This window comes from Tachypleus tridentatus, chromosome 8 (assembly GCF_004210375.1).
Source record: "Tachypleus tridentatus isolate NWPU-2018 chromosome 8, ASM421037v1, whole genome shotgun sequence".
Lineage (NCBI taxonomy): Eukaryota > Metazoa > Arthropoda > Merostomata > Xiphosura > Limulidae > Tachypleus > Tachypleus tridentatus.
The window spans coordinates 40,691,509-40,711,346 of NC_134832.1; the positions used below are offsets into that span (position 1 = coordinate 40,691,509).

At 35.2% G+C, this 19,838-nt stretch overlaps 1 protein-coding gene across 1 annotated transcript in view; it reads right to left on the reverse strand.

The window, feature by feature from the left end:
* LOC143222234 (dynein axonemal heavy chain 7-like) overlaps positions 1–19,838 on the reverse strand; it is a 243,208-nt gene that overhangs the window by 108,397 nt on the left and 114,973 nt on the right. The window contains 2 exon segments of the mRNA XM_076448457.1: positions 14,922–15,121; positions 18,810–18,976. Of these exon segments, the coding sequence (XP_076304572.1) occupies positions 14,922–15,121; positions 18,810–18,976 (367 nt within the window).

Consider the following 19,838-nt stretch of genomic DNA (forward strand, 5'->3'; position numbering starts at 1 on the left):
ATGGAGAAAAGGGAAGCAAGAAGGCAGGGAGACAGAATGAAGCAAAGAAGGAACATGATAGTACTGGTAAACAAGTGGAGATAAGGGATAGCATTGGGATGTGATCCCAAAAATTGCTCCAGAGAAAAAAGTCATCCAGTGAAATCACATTGACAGAATAAAGAAACCAGATGAAGATATGTAAGGTAAAATTGAGATAAAAGCATTTAAGGAATAAGAACATCATCCCCTAACAAATACTATACTAGCAACTGATCAGATATGAAGTGAAAAGGCTGAGGAAGATAAAAAATTGTAGCGAAGATAAGTGAATGAACATTTATGAAAACCCTCTGGGGAAAGAGGGATTACCACAGAAAGAAAGTGAAAGGAGGAAAAATGGCAGAAAAGGGTAAATAATGTAAGATGAAGGTGAGAAAATTTAAATGTATGAAAGGCGAACAGAAGACAGAGGATCTGACCCACAAATATGAAGAAAGAAGCTTCAGACCTTATGAGTTGATAAAGTAATACAGCATAAAGTTATGCTTATTCACATGAGGTTATAAAGGAAGGAGGGTGAGGTACGGATGCACCAAAATAGCAGTGAAAGGAATCGGGACATGCATATAAGGATAGGAAGTAAAAAAACATAAATGTAAGAAGCAGGGAATGAACAAGAAAGTGAAGGAAAGAAACATACCCAAGAGACCTAGTCTCAAAATTTCGAAAAAGAAGTCAGTAGATTCAAAACAGCATGGGTAAAAATGTAGGTAAAGGAATTTAAAAAAAGACAAAAATCCCTTCTGTCATGAGTGAGAAACATAAGCAGAGGTGTGTCAAGTACAAAAGAAGGTCCAAGCTATATGAAAGATTCTACTACCCACCAAACAAAAACTATCACTAATCCCAACTAAAAAAAGACAAACCTCATCTTAATGTAGATGTTAGACTAGTGTGAACAACATCTCGATGTCTAAAACAAGACAATGTGGAAGTTACTGAAAGTACGGAAGTTACGTCTTTATGAAATACGTAGCAGGATTGTTGGAAAATCGAAATCCAACAATAAATAGTTTCACAACATGTAATGACTATGTAGACACTTTTCCTAAATAATGCCTACATCTTAGCAGTTTTAGAGTGAGAAAAAAGGATACATCATTAACTCGAGGGCCAAACTGAGAGGAGACAGGGAGTCAGCTGCACCAAAAGGGCATATTGCTTTGCACTGGTGGGACAGTGGTAAAATTACAGATTGACATTGAAATCTGGGGTTTGATTCATCATGGAAGACACACTAGACAACTCAATGTGTTTTAAAACTAATAACCTATTGGTGAAAGTTCTCACATTCTCATTTGTATGATACAGCACATCAAAACCATGTGGAAACAGAACTTTATGTGGGAGACTCAAGGCTAGGAGTGAGCAAAAGCATTTGTGCATATTGAAGGCAGAACAAAATCAATGAAAGCTAATTGTATCCAAAAAATGTTATAGATAAGTTAAAAATAAAGTTATGTCACTTTCTCTGAAATCTTTGCAACCCACAATTTAGGAACTGTTGTCATACATCTTTATTTGTACATTATTTATTCACAATAAGTAAACAATGCCAACACAAATACACTTATGTATTATATAGTACTGTGCAAAAGTATTAAGTAATAGAATATTTTGTGATTCTTTCCATTTTAAGGGACTAATTCTTTCATGCCATTACAGTATCTAGATTCCAACACTATGGCATTACTTCACTGATCCCTGTTAAGCCAGAGTGAGAATACTTATCAATGTTTAGAATTCTATAAACTTGTACCGAGGGCATGCCATAAGTGTTACCCCATATGAACCTACATGACGATCACTGATGTTTAAATGGAATTTAATGTGATGAACTACATCCATACCATCCACACTGTGAAACTGTAACAATAAAAAATTAACAAGTTTGGGGTGATGGGAATTGGACCTAGCAGATCATTAAGATTCTCCACTGACAAGGAGCGACTGTTTACAACAACCTTGTAGAAAAACCTTCACAGTGATGAGCTGTCAAGTCTCCCAGCGGTAGTGTGAAAATGAGCTGTAAGGATGCTTTGAATCGATCAAATCTGTCTCTCCCAAATGCCACCCAGGTGGCTGGATTGGGGAACATGCTGGACAAATTCACATCCATGGCTGATCAGAAAGTTTTTGAGTTTGCCTTTCTCGCATTCCTCTAAGAGTTTGGTAAATTCTTTACAGGCTCCTGTGAAGTTGCTTTCTCGGTCAGAATGCAGTTGATGCACTTTCCCCCTCAATGCGATGGAGAACCACAAACTATTGATGAATGTGTAGGTGCTCATATCATCCAGTATCTTCATGTGGACAGCACATGATGCCAAGCATGTAAAAATCAGACCGTACTTCTTAATTATTTACGATCTTTCTTCACAATGAATGGGCCAAAGCAATCAAACATGGTGAAATGGAAGGGAGGAGTTGATCATGTTCTGCCAAGGTTGCCATCATCTGCATTTGGCACTCTCCCCATAAGCAATGGCAGTTCATGTATTTATATATCACAGAGGAGATGGCAGCTGTACAACCTACAATCAAATACCCATTGAAATAGAGCTCATTGACTGTGTCTCAGAAGGATGGTTGGATGCTTCCTTCCAAAGTCAAAATCTTCTATTGAGGTGATCCCCGATCCAAATTAATTCATCTTGAGCAATAAATGGATAAAGTTTGCAGAGGTGATTGTTTCTTTTCAATATTCCTTTGGGGTCCTGCAGGGTTTGCAGCTCCTCATAGAAATGGTCTTCTTGTACCATGCACAGTATCACATGTTCTGCTGTTTGCTCCTTTATGAAAGTGTCTACTGTTGAGGTGGTCTGTTTCTAATATATAACTTTCAGGAGTGCTGATACCACTGTTACCAATTTTGACCATCTAGAGAACCTCTCAAAGCATGTGAGAGAAAGTAACCCTTTTGAGCTGAAGAGAAGAGTACTATGCCTTTTCTCAATTCAGGGTCATCTGGTGTTAGATTGTGAGTCTTTGAGTTGGCTTGACATCACACTTTTCCCATAAAAGGAAGGTCCCTTGAGCCAGTTACCACCACATAGATCATGTATAGTTTGACCACGTGATGCATGGTCGGTCAGACTCTGATCTGTTTAAACATAGTTCCATTGCTGAGGGACTGAGATTTCTCTGATAGCTTGGGCTTGGTTTGCCATGAGTGTGTGAAAGTGACACATGTCATTGTTGATGTAGCCAAGCACGACCTTAGAATCAGTCCAAAAGTACTTGCTGACTCTTGTGGACACCACAGCTGCTTGGAGCTCTAGTCTGCCCTGGATTAAACATTAAGCAAAATAAGCACGTGCTTAGGCACCAAGGAAAGGGAGCACCACAGAATTTTCCCCTAGCTATCATGCCACACTCAACTGCAGTCGATTTTTTGTAATTGTCCTTATCTGCCATGTTCGACTTTACTCTGCATTGTAAAAAAAAACAAAAATACTTTTATTGGCTCAGTGAGTGACTAAAGTTTCGAAAAACTACTAAACTGTGTGTCTGAAGTAAGAAGTCATTGATTTGCAAAAGATTACTGTAAAGAGTAGAACAAAATATTGATAAAACTTCAGGTAAAAGATGATCGTATGTAATGATGTCTGACCTTCTGCTGTGGCTATTTATAAGAAATTATAGGCAGTAGTACTGTTTTGTTTTACCCTTTACTGCTTTATTCAGTCACATCTACAGAAAAATAAGAGAATAATACCACAGAAACATAAGTCAAAGGAAATGGTGACAAATGTGTACAGAGACATGTCTAGTTTTATGTTTTCTTCAGTTTCTGTTTTCGTATGCTATATTTGGGTTATTGTTTCGTTTGTTTTGTTTTATTTGCATTAGTATTGCATTATTCATGTGTGTTTGTAATATTTTTTATAAGTGTTTCTCACTGAGGCTTTTCTGGGCCGTATTTTTTTTTTTTGGTTCTAACTTGCTGTGAAAAAAATCTTTGTGTGTGAGTACATGTTTTGAAATTTATCATACCAAGAAAAAAAAATTTAGAAGGGAATGCCACTGTTCATAGATTACATGCAACCTATAAGAGTAGTTGGGCATGTATGCATTCCTTTGTGAATAAGTATTAATATAAAACTATCTGAATCTGAGATTTACTTAGGGTTTAATATAAGGTACCCAGTCTTAAATGTGATTTAAGACCGGGCACCCTTGTTTTTATCCCAATTCATAAATAGCCAACAAAATTTTGTCAAATATGCCATTTTTACACCCAAAAATGGAGATCAAAATTATATTCTCCTTACATCTTCCTTGATTCTATCCTGATGTCTAATGCCCTGACCCAGCCTGGCCCTCTGGTGATATTTTTAGAGACGAACGAACAATCCCTGATAAAAAACACAGAGACAACGATGACAAACTTTTAGGTGTAATTCAACTATTTAGCGACAATAAATTCAGATCAGTATGTGTTCTGTTACGTTTCTGAAAAGCTGGGAAAACAACTGACTGATCGTAGCATTTTAAAGGTGATTTTTCAGGCCAAATTGTGTAAGGTTTAGACATGAACGACAACAAGATTCTTAACGTCGTTATGTATACAATATACTGCTAATTGTAGAACAGTACTGTGGAACCGTGATTATACAAAGGTACTGTAAAGAACCGATAAATCAACAAAATAAGTTTAGGGTTATCTAAGAAGTACATAAATTGAACAAGTTCATGTGAGCAAAGTTAGTACTGAGTACTAGGCTTAACGTTAGTGGCCTCAGTTGCAATGTATATGCATTAGGCCTATCGTTAGTGTTCAGTGATGTCGAGAAAACCCACTTGTAGAGAAAATATATATGTAAAACGGCTCGTTTGTGTAGAGAAATTTTTTTACGTAGAGAAGCGAACAACATTTCGTTAGTGTTGTTATCTGAGAACGAGTGTCAATAACGTTAGCCTAAATACTATAACTAATTTAGTGCAACTACACTGGAAATGCTACTGTAGCCTGGAATAATAAAGTGGACTATTCTCAATTTAAGGCCGTTGTTTTAAATTTACCTTCGCATCCAGGTATGCAGATAATATTTCAGACATATGCCTATATTGTTGATGTATAGTTTGTTTGCTCATCTAAAGTCCCCAGGTCAAAACTGAGTTCAAAGTTCAGGTTACAACTCATTCTTCAGATATTTGATAAGGATTAGGATACTCCGGCCTAGGCCTAACCCAGTATTTAGTAGTTCAATATGCAGTACAATTTAAAACTGATTATATGTTATGTATGTGTACCAGTACAGAATGATCATTGTATATATAGGGTTTACAGTATGTGTTGTTGATCACAAATTGTTTTGGAATACGTTTTTACTCAATGGATTTGCATATTATCACCGACATTGCTTCTTGCATACAGCTACCATTGCAACAACCTTAATGAAACTTTTGCAATGATTGAAAACTAATTAAAAATTAGAGCCAGTCTCGAATTGTTTTCAACCAATAAGAATGCAGCAAATCAATAAAGGCACTTATGAATTAATGTTTATGTGCTGATAGACCTAGGTCCTAGGATAACTTTCTGACAGTCTTTGTATAAATGCAGACTTTGAGTTTAGTATGTTTGACTGTCTTACCAACATTTTTCTTTATGAATTTCAGTGTTTTTCTAATAATTATAACTATATATGATCCATATTCTTTTGTGTTTTTTTGTTTCTGTATTTTCCAGACTGCAAAATGTAACGTGTTCAATTAAGTGATGCACAAAAGAGAAAACTGGCAAAAAAGAACCAACAAAAGGCTTTGGATTTGGTGGCCAAGACTGGAAAGCTGACTAATTTTTTCCACTCAACTTACACAACATGATCTTCCAATTCAAAACCCATGTCCGCCACCAAAAGTCACTTGTACTGCATCTTACTCTGACAAGATTGAAGTTAAACCAAGCTCCAAACCTACAAATACCACTTTGTCCACTTCAAGGTCAGAACATCATGATGATGTTGAGGTGTCACAGGCTCACTCAACTGGCACAAGTCTCACAACTGATCTTACTTTGCTTGTAAATTCTTCTGATATATCTAGTGTTAATGTTGATGCAAGTTACTCTACAAGACAGTCTGAAGTTGAAATAATTGCTGAAAATAAAAATGTACTGGACTATGGTAAAATGCTTCAGTCTACAAAACATCCAGGGTTGTGGCTCGATTTCTCTGCTGATGAAGTGGCTTACTGGATTGCTTGTGGACCCACCAACTGTCAACATCACAATAGGCCATTTTGCAAATCTTGCCGGACTTTCAATAGTGACAAACCAAAGAGATACTGTTTGCAAAAACTTCTCTTTGGGGTAAAAGCAATACAAAAAAGAATTGTTATTGTATTCATCGTCAACAGGGTTAGTTTAGGGCAAAAAGTTTACCCCTAAATTTTCCTCACATTTTGTTGAAAGAGAAGGGTTCAGTGACTGGCGAAATATTATTGCAATTGATCATCATGAAAGAAGTAATATCCACTGAGAATCTATGCTAACATACTTAACTGGCAGACAAGGTTTAGGCTTGTGACAAGAGTTGGAAAAACAAATTAAAAAAGTGCAGTTACTGGGAACATGTCTTGGAGCGTATAGTAGCTCTTATTCGTATGTTAGCTGAATGTGGCCTGGCTTTTTGAGGAACACATGAAAAATTTGGTTCACTGCAGAATGGGAATTTTTTAAATCTGCTTGAGCTCATAAGTCAGTTTGATTCATTTTAGCAGGGCACATTTTGAAATATGGAAATTTGGGAAAGGAAATCCTTTTACTTGTGCAAAACCACCTGTGAAGAACTAACTGAACAAATGGCTCAGAAGATCCATGCGTTCATTGTTGATGAAGTAAATTCTTCAGGTTATTTTAACTTGTCAGCTGATTCGATGCCAGATCTATCACACATAGATCAGTTAAGTGTTGTACCTCGATACTTAAAAGATGGGCAGTCTAATGATTGCTTTTTTAACCCTTTTGGAACTGAAAAGCCATACTGATGAGGAAATGGCAAACCAGATATTGCAGTACTTGTGAAGTTTGCAAACTTAATTTTTCAAAATGTAGGGGTCAGTGTTATGACAATGCTGCTAACATGTCTGGGCATTATAAGGGGATGCAGCAAAAGATTTTAGAAGAAAATAAGTTTGCCATATATGTGTTCTGTGCAGTCCACTCACTGCTGGCAAGTGGCAGTTAATTTTTCTCTACAATGCATTTCTCTATACATTTGTTTCAGCTTCAAACAGCCAATGGAAAATTCTTAAAGTTTGTCTTGGAAATGAAAGTGTGTTAAAATCCCTCTCTGATACCAGATGGGAGGCACATGCTATGGCAACAACAGCAATTTTGAAGTCTTTCTTTAAGATTTTAGAAGCTTTATAATGTGTAGTTGAAGTCCAGTCACAAAAGGGAGATACTAGAAGAGAAGCAGACAATATTGCAAATGAGATGCAAGAGCTAGAATTTGTTTTTATGTTGATCATGTGGGATAAATTTTGCAAAAGTTTCATAAAGCAAGTCAAGTTCTGAAAAATGAGGATATGAACTTAAAAACCTGTGCAGATCTGTACAGGTCATTAGCTGACCAACTACGCACTTTAAGGGACAACTTTGAAAGATTTGAAGCAGTTGGAAAGGAAATACTACCAGATGTTGATTACAGCACAGTTCAAACTCGAAAACATGTCAGAAAGAAGGTACTCAATGATGGAGATGTACAAAAAGTAGATCTGAATGCCAGAGATAAATTTTGTTTCTCCACCTTCTACACAATTGTTGACAAAGTAGAAACCTAGATGAGAAGAAGAGAAGAGGTGTACAAAGAAATAGCAAACAGATTTTCGTTCCTAAGTGATGTGCCAAATGATGTCACTTCATCTGCTGAAACTGAAAGGTACTCTCAGTGTTCCCAAAAGCTAGTTGATGATTACCCATGAGGACTTGGACACTAATCTCTCTGCCAATCTTCACCAGTTTCACTCATATGTGCGCCATAAGTTCAGTGCAACAAAAACTGTGAAAACCAGATTCAGTCATGCTGAACTTTATAATATAATTTCAGAAGATAAAATTGAGTGTGCTGTTCCAAATGCAGACATTGCGTTGCATATATTTTTAACATTAATGGTCACAAATTGCACAGCTGAGTGTTCATTTTCTCAACTCATGCATATTAAAAATCCCAACAGAACAACTATATGACAAGACAGGCTGGATGCCCTGTTTCTGCTAAGTACAGAAGGAGATTTGTTATGCCAAATTAGTTTTGAGGATTTGATAAAAATCTTTGCAATTAAAAATCTAGAATAAAACTTTTCACAATTTAAATAAATATTAAAGTACACCCTTGTGCAAATTAATTGAAACAAATGGTCATTTTAAAATATTTTCAGCATGGCGGCTGGTGTAGGCTCTCTGGACTCACCGATTTCCTTTAATAGTCATTTTTTTTCACACAAACGGCGTCATTAGCTGTGTTTTGCAGTACGGTCGATCTATTTTTGGGATATATAACGAAATTTTGAGGAATGCTACGTTATTCGAAATTGCGTTAGAAGGGCAAGGAGACCAGTCAAAAAACAACTTCTTACCAAAATGAATGAAGAAAAAACGGTATCAACGGGGTATGAAATACAAGAACTGGATGCAAGAACAATGGAGGAAGATGTTATTCAGTGACGAGACTCATTTATTCGTATAGGGTCAAAGAAGTCTGCATGTTTGCAGATCTCCAGGTAAGAAACTTCGAGAATCTCACATTAATCAGTTCGTTAAACATCCCTTGAAGAAGATATTTTGGGGCTTTTTTCAGCTACTATGGCGTCGGAGACTTGCATATCGTAGAAGGTATGATGCGAGGACCACAGTACATCGAAGTTTTGTAGAGAAGAGTTGCTCCAGAATTGAAAAGAGATTTCCAGATAGATCTGGCATTTTTCAGCAAGATCTGGCTCCGTGTCACACATCGAAACTTGTGAAGAATTTTATGACTACAACGCGAATAAAGGTATTGGACTGGCCTGGAAACTCTTCGTACTTAAATCCTATTGAAAATGTTTGGGCGATTTGTAAGGAAAGATTTCGGGAAAATACTGTACTACAAAAGATAAGTTAATTGAGGCTATAATTGAAGTGTGGTACTGCTGACCAAACATTAGTAAAGATTGCAGTCAACTCGTGGACTCGATGCCAAAGCGGATTAATGATTTTCTGAAAAATAAAGGTAGTCATATCATGTATTAATTTGTGAGTAATTTTTGAATTCTCAGAAATAAAATGCAAAAAATTGAAAAAAATCGTAATTTTCCGTTTTGTTTCAATTAATTTGCACAAGGGTGTATAAGTAAATAATTTGCTTTCAGGGTTTTAAGTTCAGCTTGAGAAATTGTTAACATCAAAGTGAGAATTTTTTGAATAAAAGGGTTTTGAGTAAATTTTTAATTTTCGATGACATCAAAGTGTGAATTTGTGAACATCAATTTGATAATTTTTAATATCAAAGTGATAATTGTTAACTCAAAGTGAAAACAACTATTTTAATTATCATTAATCAAAGAAGTAATATCCCTCATCATTTCTAAATAAAAGGCCTCAGTCATTGCTTGATTTTGATCCATGTGCAATCTGTTAAATAAATAAAATAAAAAGTTTTTATTTAATATAGTTGTGGGGTCTGAGCTGGAAGAAAGCTGAAGAAGGTTATAAATTTTCAAACTTTTATTTTACTTTCAGCACTTATGGAATCTTAGTGTTTTGTCATTTAAGCAATGGAGGGGCTAATAGGGGTACCATTGTTGGGCTGTGCTTAAGGCTTCATTTGCCCTTAATCTGGCCCTGGCTAAAAGAAAATATTTTAATAGTACTCCACAAATAAACTTTGATAAAAATAATGTTTAAAACTATGTATTAAGTTTTATTATCATGCAATGGCCAAAAAAACAGAGAATTGTCAGTAGACCAGAGCATTCATAAAAGACTTTAAGCAATGATGTTTATACTCTCTGATATATTGCTGCAAATCTAAAATACTCCCCAAACACTGTCAAGTACATCCTAAATTGTGAAACCAACGGTAAATTTGAAATTAGGAGAGAAAGAGGCAGAACCCCTAAACTCAATAATACTGAAGTAAAATATCTTCATTAATACAGCCTTCGAGACAGAAGGAAAATTGCCATTGATCTCAAGCATGAAATAAATGACAGAAAAGTGTCCAGATCTACAGTATCAAGAAGACTCAATGTGAATGGAATATCTGGTTGTGTAAGCAATTAGAAAAACCGTTACTTTGATTTCCAAATATTGTTAAGAGACTGAAATGTGCTGGAAAGTACAAAAACTGGACTGTTGATGATTGAAATGGGGTGTTGTGGATGGATGTGTCCAATTTTGAAATATATGGTTCAAAGTGTAGGTTTTATATCTGGTGGAAGAAAGGTGAAATATACTTCAAATGTACAGCACCTACCATGAAGAGTGGAAGAGGTAATGTGATGTTTTGGGGGTGTTTTTTTGGTGAGGCAAGAGGAGATACTTGCAAATAGATGGACAAATGGATCAATGCAACTACCATCTGATACTGATCCATCACAATGTACCGGGTGGTTTGTGTATTATTGATAAAGGTTTTATTGCCAAGAAGATAACGACCCCAAACACTCATCCAATTTATGCAGAAATTACTTAGCTAAGAAAGAAGCTGCTGAAGTTAGTTAAATAATGCAATGGTCTCCAAGGAGCCCATATTTCAATCCAATCCAACAGATCTAGAATTTGAAAGATCAAAAACTTGTCAAATCAAAAGTTACTTCCAAAGAAACTTTATGGGAGTAAAATCCTAGAAGATGCTTTGATTAAATATATTGCAACAATGCCTGAAAGACTGTCTGCTGTTACTAAAACAAAAGGGGAACACATGAAATATACTAATTGTTTGCTGAACTCAAGCACTTTCACTGAGTTTTTGTTGTACTAAATAGGAAGACTGATAAAATTATGATGTTTCACCTGTTATTTCCTTTCCATTATTCTTTGGACATTAGGGTGCGTCAGCGGATAAAGGATAAAATTAAAATGTCCCAATTTTTTTGCTCAGTTGTGCCACTGCATGAGAAAAGAACATAGACAAAGTTTCATTTCAATCGCGAAGTATTTAGGGGTCGCGCATCCCTCGCAAAGTTCACTATGTTCCTTAAATTTACCCTACATTACATTGTTAATGGTAATTAAATTATTTAAAGAAATTATTTAATATTTATTGATTATACAATTAGCAAAAACATAAAAACTTGAAAGAAAAATTTATTTCATTGAAGTTTTATCTTGCCTGCCACCTTCGCATTATGTTCGCCGATGTTCTTCTGCCACCTGAATCATATACTGAAATTGATCTTCGCTCTTGGTGCGGCCCTTGCCGTAAACTGTTGAATTAAAGTTACTCCTCTTCAGCTGCGTCATTTGTCACAAAAGTTTCTTTACTCTGTCCTTTCCTTGTTTGTACTCTTTGGAGGCGCTCCACTCTTTCGGTGGTAATGATAAAAATGCGCTACTAATATCCAGATGGTAGAAAATTTTGTTCGTTGCCGAGGTAAAACAATCTGGAAGTTTTCTGGAAACAGCATTGCTTGCAGCATCAACTGTTAAACGCGGAGTTGGCCTAGGAGATCCTTTCACGGTATTCATATTTGAGACCATCTTGAGTTTGTCGCTATTCGTTATACCGTCATCAAAGAGCGCAAGCCCAACTGCAACCTCAGATAAATACCATAAATGCCGATTCATTGCCTATGTACTAACTACCTTAATCATATGATTTTCATGCAATGCAAGTTCCTTGAGTAGTGTAAGGTCCCTTTGAACTGTCACGGAAGCATCCTTAGCTGTAAACCATGAGAGCAAGTAATGTTTAGTTATAAAGACACACAAATCGCCAAGTTTGCTGCAGAAATGTGCGTCAAATGAAACACGAGATGAAGCAGACCGTGGTTGCAGTCTACCAAACTCCTCTTGGAACATCCAAATTTTTAGAGAATATATTGCTCGAGCCATCCATCGTGCACGATGTACAGCACCAGAAGTACGGAAAGAAACTGAAGAACGTCCGTGTGGAAGAGATCCAAGAAAAATGACAGCTAATTCCAAGAGCTCTTTATAATCGTCCCGTGGTTGATGAGATTGAAGGAGATTCTGACAAAATTGAATAATATCATCCTTCCAAGGCTGTATTCGGAGTGGCATTGCTTCTACTGCTGTTATGTACTTAGTTTTATTAATTTTAGGCCAACAATCTCTAAAGTTTAAAAACAAAGTAATATCTGGACTTTTTGATGTCTCTATCACGAGAGTAGAGAATACAGCGCTCAGAAGAATCTCCAAAAAGTGATGTCTACAGGCAAGGTGCAAGAGATCACGTTCAAGTAACATTTCAATCCTCAGACAGACGCTAGATTTGGATCCTGTATTGGTTGCCGTGGTGTCAAAGCAAAGCGATTTAATTCTGTCTCTTACATTCCATTCTACTAAAACTGATCCGATCTCAGAAGCTACTGAATTTGCATCCCCACTATCAATCTTGGGCACTGAAAGAATCTTCTATACACCTTCACCTGAAACTAAAATTGCCAAACGTTAGATCTTCTCTCTGCCAACCAAGTCAGGCATCAGCTTACCATCCCAATGTAATGTCAAAGGAACGTTTGGAGAAAAACTTTCCTTCAATTCAGCTGCTAGAAGAGTACAGTTAGTAATTCGTTTCCTCCTTATGGAACTTGGGCTAATGGCAAGATCCTCGATATTATGTCCAATATGAGCTGCAAAAGGAAGCAAAATTTGCGCGGCTTTTCGGTCACTGATCTGGGTTCTGTCTAAAGCCAAGCTAGCCTTTCACTAATGCCAACTTTTCGTTTGGTTCCGGAAGCACGTTGTTATTTTGTGCGCATTGCGCAACCCCTAAATATTAATGTATTGGATTGATTGTTACGCTAGCATATTTTTTTCATTGAATGTAATCAAATTATAAGCGAGCGACTGAGTGTTACAACTTTTTGTTTTTTGACGCACCCTATTGGACATAGACTGAAATCTAATTTTTGACTTTCTTCTAACAATTTTGCACAGTAGTTAATCAAAAATTATATTTGAAAGTACTAGATTTATATCTTGCTAAGCTTATCAAGTAAGTATGTTGTAAAAACTGGTGCAAATAATGAGTAGACAACAAATATACCAAAAGTTTGTGCAGCCAAACAATACTGGACAATCCAATGAATTGAGTCCTGAACAGTCTGAAGTTCAATGCTTGAATTAATTTATATGAGGCCAAGGATGAAAAAGCAAGAGTAAGAATTATTCAGCTACTGACTCAGACTAGGGTCTGTAACATCATGGGGTCCTTTTGTAAAGAAAAAAAATGAATACAAGAACAGTTTTTATTTATTTTACATTTTCTAAGAACTTAACAAACAACTATTGCTAAATTTTATGAAGCACTTTTGTTTTATTTTGACACTAGTATGAAAAACACTGCTCTTACAATTTTAACAGTTTAATGGTTTGATTTGCTTGGAATTTTACACAAAGCTTCACGAAGGCGATAGCTATTTCTAATTTAGCTATGAAAGATTAGAAGAGAAGGCAGCTAGTCTCACCACCCAACATCAACTCTTAGGATGTATGTTTTTACCAAAGAATAGTGGGATTGACCATTATATTATAATGCCCTCACAACTGGAAGGGTGAGCATGTTTAGTTGGATGAAGATTCAAACTTGTGACCCTACGATTGCAAGTGAAGTACCATAACCACCTGGTTATGCTAGGCCAGCAATTTAGTGAACGAGAGTTGGCAAATCAATAATGCTGTTTGTAAGAAAAACAGTATTTGACTTTGGATATTCCTGCCATTTAAAACTACAAAATTCAACCTGAAAATATACATGTAAAAACAGCTTTTATTTTGTAGCAGAAAAGAGATAAATTTGAAATGCTATTTTCTAAAACTTTCAGTTGAATGTTATTAAAACATTTCTGAGAAGAAAAAATATACAGGAATTCATGCAACATTTTAACACAAAGTAGCAGAGTGTAAAATATATTGATAAAGGGTTGAAATATATTATTTTTAATTTTCTCAGTTTATATATTATACAGTAATAACAAGAAGACAATTCATAGACATTCACTATTGCCAAAGGATTATGTTTTTACACCGTATTTTATTTTTTAACACCTGATTCATGTTCACAAAAGATCTTTATTGTTTTGTAGTTCAAAAACTTTATAATATCTTCAGTGCATTTTACATATATTTCATATAGGTAAAGAAAATATTAATAACTCCCTTTCCACAATAACAATTTACAATTTTCTTTGATTAATAAGATAACTAAACTAATTCTTGAAATTTATCTTTAATATCAATTTATATTTTTTTATTCAAAGCTAAACTTCATTAAAGTAACATATAGATTTAAGATTATGCATCCGTCAGTTAACTGTGTACAAGTTAAATTGTTTCTTTTGTCAGAAAGCCAAAATCAGCTAAATATCAGTTTCAAATAAATTCTGTATCGAAAATAATAATATTTCTAAATATGAGTAGGAATTTTCCACAAACTGCTTTGTAATGTTTAGTAATACTTCAGATAAATATTTTCCATAAAAAGCTCATCATTCATCATCTTATATTTCAACTGAATAAGTATTTATCTTCTATTCCATTAATAAAAGGTAATTTGACAAATATATGTTTAAACAAAATAATTATTACATGTTTAAAGTAGGGAATGAAATAATCTTCATAAATAATGAATTACAAGGATTAATTCTCAACAATCTAAATGAGCACATAAAATATAATTGTTGTAATATTTATGCAAGATGATTCTCACTTGTCTAAATTGTGAAGTAAATGCTCCAAGATAAGCCACAATGGCAGCAGATATTAGAACATCTCCAGTTAGGTTACAGTAAACTTCACCTAATTTCTTTGCTGCTAGGCTCCATCTATCTTTCTCTCCACCAAGACCTCCTATTAACTGTTCAGCTCGTTCCAGTTTCTTTGAACAAAGTTCAACTTCTTTTTCCAGGTCTGAAAATTTTGAAAACATGAGTTTTAGATATTATTAAGCAAACTTTGATGATGTGCAATCCGAAGAAAGTTAACTATTTTCTTCCCTGACAATGTAATTGAATAAATAGTCACCACTCACACAGAGTTATCTTTCCCAAACATCTGCCTTAGAGAATTGCATGCCACTAGCCTTTAGGCAATTCCCATTCAAACTCATAGGAATGCTCATGATTTGAGCTACCACACAAGGATGTTATTATGCAGCAAAAGCTCTTTTTTAAGAGAGGGGAAAACACAAACCTTCTTTCTCACTAGTTCTCTCTATGATGAGGCACTTCTTAAAAAGAGTTCATCTAAGTAACTTGCACTGGTACCTCCACCTTATCCATGTGGAGTTCTAGCTTTCTGTGTGTAGTAGTGTGTATTGCCTTTGAAACTAACATTTTTCTTACTTGAAAATGTATTTCCAGTAGATACATCCCTCATCAGACACTTTCCATCCTGCCTGTTCACTTTGTGTAACTTTGTATCCCTTGAACTCTCCATAGGAAAAGTAGCATGAGTTCAGATTCATTTATGCATGTAGTGTGCAAGGAGGCTGTATTTTCTCCTATTGGTGGGAAGCTTTTGCAACATATCACATCATTATGCAGTAGTAAAAATCACAAGAAATTTCCTGAGTTTAGATAGAAAATTGAAGTACCTAGCAGCATAAGAGAACCCACTATCCAATACACGACAGCTACCACACCTTTCCCAGGGAATATACCTCCCTAAGCCATCACAATTTCATAACCTGTGTGAGGAAGTTATTCACTATCACAACTAATAAATGATGTTACATGAACAAGTGTTCATAGTTTGAAGAAAAAATAAATTAAGTTCCCTCGACACAGAGAGAGCAAGTATGAAGAAAGGTTTTTCTTGCCCCACTGTTGATAGAGGGCTTTTGGTGCATAATAATATCATTATGCAGTAGCACAACTCAAAAGCATTCTCAAGAGTTTAGGTGGGAATTGCCTAAAGGCTAGTGATATGCAAATCTCTAAGGCATTGGTTGGGAAAGACAGCTTTCTGTGTGAAAAGGTACATATTGCTTTGGAAATAAAAGATATCATGTTGTGTTTAATAATTTTATAGAATATAAAATTTTGCAAAATGAAAACATTTTATTATTTTCCATCTTTATATACGTACTTCTCAATACTTAAACGAAGAACCTAATTATTAAGTCAAGAAAGGTTTAATATGAACTCACTAATGTTTCAATCTATCACTCATCTCACAACTTCTTTGGTACTTTATCATGTATATTCATTTTCAGTAAGGAAATTTTCATTTGGAATTTTTTGCAAGCTGTTTTATTTTTTGTACATATTAGTATATCATGAACATGTATATTTTGTAAAGTTTAATTTTTAACAGTGCTTCTATGGACCAGGAATCTAGGATTTGCACTGTATGGGAGACTTTAATATATAACATCAATCAAGAATGTATTAAATCTTATTTTTAGTGTTTTCAGGTGAAACTAAAATTCACACAGAGTTTTACACACTTCACACATGTGATGATATTGTAAGTTTCTGACTCCCATAGTACACAGTATACTTTGGTGGATGCCCATCTCAGAAGATGTACGTGTAGTGTTGTATTGTTAACACATCCTCTAGCCTATTGGCTAATACCAAGCATAGTTTGTTGTATTATTGGCTATTTGTTCCCATTCTTTGTTTCCTAAATAGAAACAAAGACCTTTACCTTGGCATCACTAAGATGATTTTTATCACCTTGGCAAATGGTAGTCTTAGCACTTTCAGTGCAGCTCACTTACAGTAATCTGGACAGATCGTTTTGTAGGTTCTAGCTGAAACCCAGTTCTTCAGTTAATGAAAGTACCATGTAGCTGTTTCAAAAGCTTCTTCTTTAATCTTCAATCTCTCTTTCACTTCCTTGAATGCCATTGACTAACATGGCAGAAAATGTTGCACATCTTTGACAGGTAGAAATAGTTTTTTTATCATCATATTTATAAGAAATGTCATTTCCTATTATGTTCATAAAACCTTTTGCATCTCCTTGGAGTAACATGGTGCATAGAATCCTTAATACAGTCATACAGAATGCAAGCAAACAACTGTTCTTGTCAAGAGCACTGAAACATAATGCTTTACATCAAGCTTTTTTCATTTTAAATGTTTGATGTTGCTGTGGATTCAACACTAAAGAACTGCCAAATTGAAGAGACATCATTCCCATGCCTTGTTAAACAGTGGCGGCACCAGGATATTTTCGTTGGGGGAGCTGAGGTAAACTGTAGAGGGGCTTCCCAAAATGCCATCAATATGAAGTATGGATGGTGAATTATAATAATATAAATACCAAGGTACATTTCAGAAAGGTGTGCTATTTTGAATTGCGTTTTCAATGCAGTTTTCATTGGAAACTCATACTCTGATTAATAATTCATTATTACAAATTAGAAATAATCTGTTTATGAAAATATGCGTATATGTAAAAGAGGAAGCTCACCTAAATTCCACCCAAGGTAATACATAATAATAAAGAAAATCAAGATTAGCTTAGATTGAACATTTAACATACCATTAAGAGTAAAGCTACAAATCAAAAGAAATATAACATAAAGACATAGTTTACATAGCAGAAACGAATTATCCCATGTAAAGTTAATACACTCTGAGGAAAAGTAAGGTCGCTATCAGGCTAACTATCTTTCATCTTAATCAAGACGTTGAGTTCTACAGATCTATGTATCTTTGATGTTAATTGTTAAGCAACAACGACAATTGTGTTTTCCATATTTTATGAATATATGTAGATAACATTATTGGGGGGCTTGGCTCATTTGGGGGGCTCAATCCCCCTTGGCGCCGCCACTGCTGTTGAAGTACTACAACAATGTCTTGAACGTCTTTCTTTCACACTTTAGTTCTTGGACGACCTGCATCATTCCTATAGTGTCATGAAATTCAAGGGATCCTCAAAAGTAATGCTAGACCCACTAGCTACGCTACTGGGGCAAGGGGGTAAACCTGTCCCCGGGCGCAGCATTGGGGTTGGGGGCGCCAAATTGATGTTACATAATTAGGAATTATCGGTTACATTTTGTCACGAGGGGGCGCGAAAACTGACTTTGTCCCCGGCGCTGAAAACTCTAGCTATGCCATTAGCTAGACCTTCCATCTTCATCACTCTACAGTGAAACAGCATAATCAATCCGTTCTTTTTCTCTTTCTTTGTGCCTTTAATTTGTTTTGCAGCTATTTCCCACCTGCTTTTTATGCTATTTTAACCTCTGGATTTAAACTGTTGCATCAACACTGACATCAAACAAATTTCCTACAAGTATCTCACATACATACTTCACACTTACAAGCCATTTTCTTTCTTTCATATATAATGTTGCTCTGTCAATACGAGATTAGTACACTTACTCACAAAATGTTGATAGTATGTCAACACCTGTTTTGTGGCCAGCCATAAATCTAGTTTTCACAAAAGATGCAACAATTGCCTGCTTTTTGTCCAGTGAGATTTCTGTAAAAGTGTTAGCCAATGAGCAAATGATTTGGAATGACTTGAAAAATTAACTTTTGCAAAATCCTGGGTGTCTGGCCTGTGGAAGCACTGTTAAAAATAAATAATATAATTTCATTCTAGTGATGGGGGGTACTATAATACCTACCCATCTTTTTACGTTTGTTCGTTTCTAAAGTTTCTTGTAAGTTGGCTAGTTTGGCTTGAACTTCTTTTAAGGAAGCTCGTTTAGTTTCTAGAGCTTCCATGGCTACTGTAAGTTCTGACTCAGCCTTGGCAAGTGCTTCTTTTTTAGGAGCTACAACTTTGGCAACCCTAATAATAATAGCAAAAGATGTCCTATCCTAAATACATTTCATCATATTACTTATACTAATTCATTTTGTTAAATAAAAAAATATATAATTTATTTATTAACATGTACTAAATGTAATATGGAATACAGGGGCGTAGATCCTGGGCGATGGGGTATACATCCCCCCTTCATTTTAGGTGAGGGGTATGGTGCATACAACTACAGATTTCTTTTTTCTATGAATTCACATATTATAAAATTCCATGTGTATATAACCTATCTTTATAGTCTCTCCAAATAAAATAATATAAACTGTTTTTAGGAATAAATGGAGTTTAATGGGTGCTTGAATTCAGTTATGTTTGATAATTTTGAGCTTAAATGCAATTTTCAGAGGACTCATAGAGATAAAGTAAATTATACTAATGGGGCTTGCTTATTTAAATATAATTTTGGAGAAAATTAAGCAATTGGAGTAAAAGTACAGCACATTAGATGATGTAATCTAGGAAGTGAGACAGTAAATGAATAGTGTTACGATGAAAGTTGTTCTGATGGGATAAAATGAGAGATCTGGATTTATAAGAGTGCAAAGTAGTAAAGAAAGAAAAAAGTAAAGCCACAGAGAGAAGGCCAGTTTACATTCATTTAGTCTTTAAGAGATTTTATCTTTGGCTTCTTCCAGTGAGGAATGAGGGCTTATGTAATGAGTGACTCTTATTAAGTATACTGGTAAAGCCATCTTTAGTGGTGAACATAGAAAGAGTAGTACAAAAAGTTAATATTTTCTTAAATTGAAAATATGTATTTCCAATCATACTTACCTTCTCTCACACTTATAGCTATTGCTTGACCTCCAGGGCTGTCCATCTAATCACTGGT